At 33.5% G+C, this 9,118-nt stretch overlaps 1 protein-coding gene across 1 annotated transcript; it reads right to left on the reverse strand.

The window, feature by feature from the left end:
• Positions 1-527: 527 nt before the first annotated feature.
• LOC147393033 (uncharacterized) lies at positions 528-4,201 on the reverse strand. The gene is made up of 3 exons (XM_086456341.1): positions 3,200-4,201; positions 1,533-1,806; positions 528-820 (listed from the first exon to the last, which is right to left on the reverse strand). Exons 1-3 carry the CDS (start codon positions 4,145-4,147, stop codon positions 684-686), a joined length of 1,359 nt encoding a protein of 452 aa, XP_086312467.1. The 5' UTR covers positions 4,148-4,201; the 3' UTR covers positions 528-683.
• Between the last annotated feature and the right edge of the window lie 4,917 nt (positions 4,202-9,118).

Below are 9,118 nucleotides of genomic sequence, written 5' to 3' on the forward strand. Positions count from 1 at the left end.
GTAGTCTTTCGGAGTTAATGGGTAAGTGGTTAAGAGAGAACAAATCTCTTCTGTTTTCTAATCTCAATTTAAGCCAGGTTTGTATTTTTTCAATACAACAAAAATTCACTTTCTACATCTAATTTCTTTTGTTCTATTGTTTGGTCTATCACTGGAGTACATCTGAGAGTTCTGGCATCTTCATTATTGTGCCTATAATCGAAGATCTACCCGTTGAATCCTAGGAGGAAAGTCAAGCAACCCTAAAGTACTCGTGCAAAGCGATTATTTCCTTTAGGTCAACGTGCACAACATGTGCCTCGGGGCATTATTACATCTCTATTTCTATTTTGGACATTCTCTACGAAGATCAACATACTTGCAACTTATTATTGTTCTACTGAATATATTTCTATAGATTCTTCAAATTCGGACTACTCTATTATTTTTCTGGTTTGGTTAATCAATTAGATTGACTCTGATTAATTCGAATTAATATTTTCCTTATCCAATATTCTAGTGGGAAGGAATTAAAGTAAAGGTACAATCATTATTATTAATTATAATTCAATAATACAAAACATAAATGTAAATGAAAAAAAAAATTGAGGTATAACAAAGAAAACCCTATACAACTTAAAACCCATTAGGATTCAATCTTAGAAATCCATATGCTCCAAAGGAGGGTCTGTAAATGATTTTGCTTAAGAAAGAACAATAACTTTGCTTAAAATCCACATCACCAGAGAAAACTCAAATGCGAAGAGCGTATGCAACAATCCTCGATCAAGCGCGAAGCCAAACAGTGTGATTCCTCCATTGTTGTGTTGCAAATAGGTCACTGCATGATGAAAAATCCAAAGAACAATGTTAAAGATTAATAACAATTTGATATATCATGTGATATTTACGTCGATCTTTACTATTATAATGAGAAGGGTGGATGTTATTTTTCAAATCTACCGTAATTTTTTTTTCTTCAAAATTATGAAAATACCGTTGTATCTTACCTCTATATCCAAGGTAAATATAACTATTTTAATTAACAAGATCTTAAATCTTAACAGAACAAAATATCCTTAGTAGGCTTTTTTTTTATTAAAAAAAAAGAAAAAGAAAAAAGACAGAAACCATTATCTCACTTTGCCCTCCTGGTTTTCAAACTAATGACATACCCCTTGAATGTGGTCTTCTAAACACTTCGATTTAATTGGCTACCCTTGATTTGTTTGGAAAAGTCCTCTAAGATAAAAAAAATTATTTATTTTCTTCTCATTGAGTTATTTATAGTTCCTAATCCTTGAACTTAATCTCAACCCTGCATAGATATTGAACTCTTCAAAATCAAAGTCTATTTATAGGGAGGTATGTCATCAGTTTGAGAAGTCAGGGCTATCTCAAAAATGCATAAAACTTGGAGGACTATATCAAAATTACCAAAAAATAAAGGACTTTCCTATCATTAATGAAACTATTAACAGTAATAAAAATTAAAAACATGGTCTTCAATTTATGTATATAAAAATAAAATAAAAACATGAAGATGAACTCACCCAAAGCTTGTCCGGTTTGAAATGTATCCTTTGAAGGAATTGAGATGGAAGTATTTGATGACTCGAAATCAGAGACACAATTCGACTCAGGGTTGGCATTGGCCACGGGCATTATGTCTTTTTCGGAGCATTGGTCGAATTGGGTGTTGGATGCAGATGTAACAAGCATATGCCATCTTGTAGCAATGGACACAATTCCCTGAGCTCTATGAGTGATTCTTGCAGCCCCAAGAAGACACAAGAAGAAACCACTTAACTGAACAGCTGAACACACCTACAACAACAAGAGTTAATATCACTTCTATATTGCTTTGCTTGGACACTCGAGGAATTGATGGTTTGGTATAATACAGGTACTAACATTAAAGTTCATAAAATCTTGAGTCTTAACTTGACTATCCAATCTCGACGATTTCACTTTTAATTAAGTTGGTCACTAATTATAACCTATAGTTTTCTAAACAAATTCAACGGATTGGATTTACTATTATTCATTCGATTAGGGTGTATTTTTGGCTCTAGGAAGTCTCTTCAATTGGATCATATATATTATGATCAATCTTGTGGTGTAGGATGTCTTGTATTCATATTTGGGTTTGGGCTTCAACAAGCAAAATTAATAGGGAACTTCCTAATAGGTTATAAATAGTGACCAACTTAATTAAAAGTAAAATCGTCACGATTGGATAGTCAAGTCAAGATTCAAGATTTTATGAACAACCGGGCCCCCCTTTCAATTTTTTGTTGATGACATTGCCTCTTGACCGGGCCTTCTCATATGCTAATTGGAAACGACCTAAATATCATTTTCTTCAACTTCTAACAAAAAGACTAATGAATTTCTCCTTAAAACCATTCATCTTCAAATTCTTCAATTATACAATTAACCATAGTTTTCCCTCACGACAAGAAAATCCTGGCTCCGCCCTAATAATACGATTGGATTTTGATCTGATCCATGGACGTAGACACACTGTCTAACCACGTAATCCTTGTGTTCAATGTGTGATTTTATTCTCTTAGTTGCTTCAGATTTTTCACAAATATCATCCCTTAATAGCATGCTACATGTATGATAGGCCAAATGAGAGGAATGGAATTGGATTGATTATTAACTAATAGGGTGTAATTATAAAATATAGAAAGCAAACACACATATGAATTAAATAGAAGATATAGCTCTAGATAGAATTAAATGGAGGAACAAAATTTGTTTAGCAAATCCCAACTTCTTGGGAAAAGGAGACTTCTTACAGCCAAAAACACACCTACCCAATTGGCATTGACAAGTTTTGGTGTTTGCTTGGGTGAGAAAATGATTTCTCTTGGAAAATGAGATTTGTAGGTGTATGATTGAGCATTTTCAATAAAATTCAATTTCCTTGCTACAACAATTTTCCACCCTGTCATGGAAAAAATGTTTCCCACCGCCCTAGAAATGATTTTCCCAACTCGAAACATTTCTCTATTATGCTTACATCCACCTTCAAAACTAAAATAATATATATAAGGTCATATATGCCCCAAAATTGTGCCCTATGAATTGGAATTCGGTGATCCCAGAACCATGGGCATCTATGTTCTTATAAAATGACTAAAAATAAATGAAAAAAATTAAATAATAAACTTAAATCAAAACTAGATTTTTTTTTATGTTTTGTACTTACCACAAGATCACCTGAATTGAAGAAACTCTTCTTTGATTTTGATGTCAGGACCAACATCAAGGCTCCCAACTGACTAACAGTGACAGTAACCAAACACATGATGATAAAGAACCGATACCTATGACTTGTAACTGATAATTGCTTTCTTATCCTCATATGTTCCCTGAATATGACACCAACATCTGACCCACACCCTTCAAACAATTTCTTAAACCCTTCAAACCTCAGTATCTGCAATTCACAAGTTAATCGAAACAACACACATACTAACAAAAACACCCCCGTCCGATAAACCCATGATGCCAAAACTGCCACAAACACAATCGAATTGGATGGAACACCATCAGGGACATATGGTATCAATACTTTCACCTTTGAAAAGAATAGTATTTTATGTGCAAGCTGGACGAAGAACGAAGGTAAGAGGATGTATGCAAGGTATCGAAAGGCCTTTTCGAGCTCACGAGCGTACCCCTGCCTTACATAAATCGAATCATCTCGAAGTTGATCTAGAAGTAGAAGCTGACGGAGACCATATTGTTGAAAGAAGCGACATAATGTGAAAAATCCAATAATAGTTAGGCCAGATTCGGGCAATTGTACCAACTTGTTGAGGGAAATTGGGTCCTCGGAGGGGAAACTAATCAATAATGAGCTTATGATGGGAATAACGATGGTGAGGACAATAAAAACAACGTAGGATAAAAATGTTCCAATACAAGAAGAGTGATCAAGTGCACACCATTTAAGGCTAATTCGAAATTTTCGAAGTTCATCGTAAATCGATGATTTTGATCTTGCATAGCATGGGCGTAGAAGCAACGGAACGTTAATTGAATTTGATTCATTAGATTGATCCGGAAATGAAACGTGTCGTTGATCATGAAATTGGACATCGATGTTTGTTTCACCAGAATTGGTGGAAGGATTCATGGGTGGTACTTCCATGTTCTTGGGAGGAGGTTGAGAGAGATATGTCTGTTATTGATGTGAGCTTGTATATATATATATATATATTGAGGGAGAAAGATGGATCAACAAGTCTCTTGAGTTTTTCTGGTTGGAAAGAAATCTGACCTTTGAAAAATGTAAATAAAGATTGCTTGAGATGGAGACACATTAAGAATCTACTTTTCATATAAAAATAAAAATAAAAATAAAGAAAGAAATTCCATATAAAAACATGAATTATTAATTTAATTTAAAGAACATATAATACCACACCAACTTTTTTTGCAACACACCAATTCATGAAATATTATATGTAAAACCAAATAAAGATATAAACACACAAATAAAGGGAGCATTAAAGCAATCCAAGGACAACCAACATTTGATTTCTTCCTTGATCATTCTCACACAACTAATCCCATTAAAGTTCAAAGAGCTTTTATCACTTGAGTAGAGCTTATCAAGAGCTTCTATAGATATCAAGAGAAGAAAAGGAGTGGTCACTAAAAATAGAGTGATTAATTGCTATTAGACACCATATGTATTAACTTATTATTTTGGTATGTAAGAAACAAAATGGTGTTGCAATATAAGTTCACTTAGTTTATTGCTTAGACACCATTCATGTGTGTGGGGGTGGCAGTGGGATAGTGATGCGGGTGTAGTTGTTGAGTTTAGTCCCACATCGAACGTTAATTGCCGTGTCTCTCTCCTTATAAGCTCATGGACCTCTCCACTCATAGCCAATTGATTTTGAGTTGGACTCCAAATTTATCATGGTATCAAAGCAGATCTTTCTCTCCTCCACGTCACTCAATTCATACCTCCACGTGCTTTGACCCAGCCCAGCCCACATGTGTGGAGGCGTGTTGAGTTTAGTCCACATTGAACACTCATTATAACTTGTCTCTCTCCTTATAAGTTCCTGGGTCTCGGAAGACGCATGACTTACAAAAGGAGTAATTAACACTAATATAAATTTCTTCAAAAATAAGGAGGTAAGCTATTTTTATAAGACCCCTAATCCTTATAGATTTCGTAACAAACCCTTAAAATTTTAAATTTTCTAAGGCTACTTTCCTTAAATATTAATCAATTATTAGCTTACCATTGGAATAGAAAATTTCCATTCAAGATCTATATTCATGTATTTGATGGGAAAAAAATTGAAAAACATAAGATTTATGTGTTTGGGATATGTCAACATCCTAAAATAAGAGATGAGAGAGTTCTACCATATTTGATAATTATTACATATTTGCCTTTACTTCAAATATCCCGATTAGAGTTTCGTTTACCCTAATTATGCATTTGATGAATAGTACCCACCAAGACCTTAATTCAAGAAATCGAACCCAACTAACTAATATGAAGTCCACCGATCAATGGTCCATCGAAGATCCATAAAAAAATTCAGACTATTTGGGAATGGAAGATTGCAAATTAAATCAAATTTCCTCTAGCAAAAGCTAAGTAAACTACCTATTATGTGTTAATCAAAAATGAAATAATTAAAACAAATATTTTTAAGAGCCGAAAGCTTTAAAGAAAACAATAAAGTCAAAAAAATAAAAAATAAATAAAAAAGGTAGGCTTCTTGATATGTCTCGTGAGCTTTCTACCTTTATACTAAAGGTTTCAATGAAGACAAGAATAAAGGGTTTCACAAAAGCCTAGGGATGCTTTCTTTTGCTCATGTCAGCATCATTATTTCTTCCTTAACTGGTAAAGAATAGTCGTCAGTAGGATGTATCACAATAGGGTCGTTATAATCTGAGTACGTGACAAGTTTGGGAATCATAGATCTGTGCTCCTTGAGATACACGATTCCCTCGAGATACACATTTTTATGGGGGAAGACAGTCGTCACAATGTGAAAAAGGCCCAAATTTGACTGCCTTGAGCCATCGAATTTCATAAAATTCAATGGATCAAGGGGTCAAATTTTTCATTGTCAATCTTTTTTTTCAATGAGTCGAAACTGTCAAATTAATGAAAGAGGGGAGAAATTCGATAGCTCTAAACTGTCAAATCTGGGAACATCAAGAATTTCGACGATCCTAGACTATCAAAATTCAGTTTCTAAAATTTGTGAGTCTTGTCCCATCAATTTTTACTGTCGAATTTTCCAGTTTTCACATGGTTCATGAATATCAAGGAGTGCAGATCTACGATTCCCAAACTTGTCACGTCAAGATGATCGATTGAGTTTGCCAGGTGGGATAGTAAGATTATCTGGATTCATCATAATAAGCCTGAGTTACCAAATCATGGTATCATATCATATTATATTTATTTATCATGACAGCGCACATTCCAAATTATTTACAAAATTGGTAAAAAGTGATTTAGGTAAATAAGTTTCTCTTTTAAAGAGACTTGCTACACTAACATCCTACAACACTTTCTATGTTTGTGTATAGAACCATCTATTTTCCTCTGTACACACCACTACGTCAATGCAGTTGGGGGGCAGTGTTATTAGGAAGTCCGTTTAGTATTTCTCTTTTTCAATATTAATAATTAATAATTTAAGGAAAATGCTGGAATGACACAGGGTATTTAGTGCGATTCTCACAAGTCTGATGTGGGATGTGCAAATAATCATAGATGTGTTTCCTCACGATACGAGTAAAAACCATCTACGATTATGTATGCATCTCCACGTCAGAATTGTGAGAATCACAGTAATTCCTGTGTCACTCCAGCACAACTCATAATTTAAAGGTTAAAATAAAACTTAAAAGGTTATATGGGGATAGAATTGGTATTAAAAAAGGGTAGGGATATTTAGGGTATTTTAATCTAAAATACATACTGTTTAAAAAAATTAAATAATACCACCAAAATAAAATAAAATAATATTGTGATTTGGTAAATTTTTTCAAATGTGTGTTGCCACGGTTATTTAAATTCTCTTTTTCATGAATTGGTGAGATGGCCATGACCATAAATTACCTAGGGGTGTCAATGGATAGTCGAAAATTCAAATCCAATTCAAATTCGAAAAATCGGATATTATTCGAAATTTTCAGATTTCGAATTCGAATAGTTTTATATATATTAAATCATAAATTAAGTGTACTAGATATACTAAATCATGTTCTTAATTACAAAGACAAGGACTAAGTCAAAGGATTCTATAAATCTTAATCTTATTCATTCATGAGAATATGATTTGGTGTATCAATGTATCATAATCATGGTAAATAAGTTTGGATTAGGCAATTATTCATAGGGTTTGATTCGGTCTAATTAAAATAAATTTCGGAAAGTTTTTTTAAAAAATAGGAAAATTTCAAGAATTATAAAAATTCATTCTTCTAGCTATTTCTAATATTTTTCCATAAAATAATAAATAAACATGTTTAATTTTAAAATATTGATAAATGTTTTATACGAATAAGTTTAGAGAGATTCTATTGCCACACCAACCTTTGTTTAAAGCAATCCATAATGTGTGTTAATTCTTAATTGGTATATGGATTGGGGTGCTCTAAGTAAAAGTTTGTGTAGAAATAAAACCTCTCTAATTTTAATATGAGTCCGTCTATGCTTACTAAGTTATTAAGGATTTCACCTTAGTAATGGTCCTTGGGATCATCTTGTGGCATTCAAAAACATGATCCAATGCTTTAAAGTTGTAGAGGAAAATTTTCTATAAATTTCAAAAAAAATAAGAATTTTAAAAAAAAAACACACATTATTTTTCACTTTTGAATTTGAATTTTAATTTTAGGTTAGGTGACGCCCATTTTCAAAACCTTGGATCAAACTCAAAAGAAGTTGTTTCGTTTTTTTAGATATGAGATTTTCAATGAAATTTAAACGGTTGTGTTGTTGGATTGCTGATGTGGAAATCCATTTGATCAAAATCACCCTTGTCCGTACGGCCTATTGGTAATAATCATATATTACTATTGTCTTGTGAGAAATGTAACTTAAAGTGGGCTTAGAATTTAATGGCTATGTTGATTTAGTTGGCGATCCGTGCATGGTTTGACTCTTAAGTGTTCCCTTACAATCACGGGAAAGGAGTTTGAAAGTTGCCACGTGTCAATAAGAAAGGGAAAATACACCACCTATTTATGCGTAAGATCCATAGTTAGATCAAATTGCCACGTGTCATTGTTAGTAAGTGTCATATTGATATTAATCCAAAATCAATTTGTAATCAATCTCCTTCTTTAACTACATACGTAAAGGAAAATGCTACAATGACAGCATTAAAGTTTACATCGTTTCACACATTAGTGATGTGGATATGTTTACGGAACGATAGATACGTTTCATCGAGATACAAGTGAAAAACATCTATAGTTATGTGCGCACCGCCACATCAGTAATGTTTGAAATGATGTCAATTTTAATGTCACTCCTGCCTGACTCTGCCGAAAATTCTTTGTAACCTTAATATTCAATTTTGTCAAGAAGAAGTGAATTCGAGAGATTGTAACTTTAATATTATGAAAATAGTGAAAGGATCTCATCATCACTTTTGGATGTAGAAAATCTTGTCGAATCACATAAATCTCCAAATCAGATTCAAAAACCCAAATCATAACCTCACTATTTGTTATCCACATCCGTCCACAATGATGGTAAGCAACGACACAAAGAAACAAAGTCCATTGTACAAGATGAATCCGAAGTTTCTATTTTAGCCAACTATAGGTTAACCCGTACCGCTTTGCCTGGCATGTGTTAGGGATGCTCAAATTCGAGCCAGTGTCCATGCCCCATTCTTGCCATAAACCACCAGGAGGGTTGAGTGCCACCTCGAAGGCTAGTAGTGTCACAAACATCACTGCTATGATCTTAATATAAACCATTTCTAACCGCTTCATTTTGTTGATAGGATTGAGAGTTAGCTGGAGTTGGAGACGTCTCGATCGCTCTTGGGTGTCATCGATATGAAGTGGCATTTGTGTCTGTTCCCAAGGAGCAATACTGTTCTGTGGAAACACC

The sequence above is a fragment of the Akebia trifoliata genome, chromosome 10, assembly GCF_017979445.1.
Source record: "Akebia trifoliata isolate Shusen 1 chromosome 10, ASM1797944v1, whole genome shotgun sequence".
Lineage (NCBI taxonomy): Eukaryota > Viridiplantae > Streptophyta > Magnoliopsida > Ranunculales > Lardizabalaceae > Akebia > Akebia trifoliata.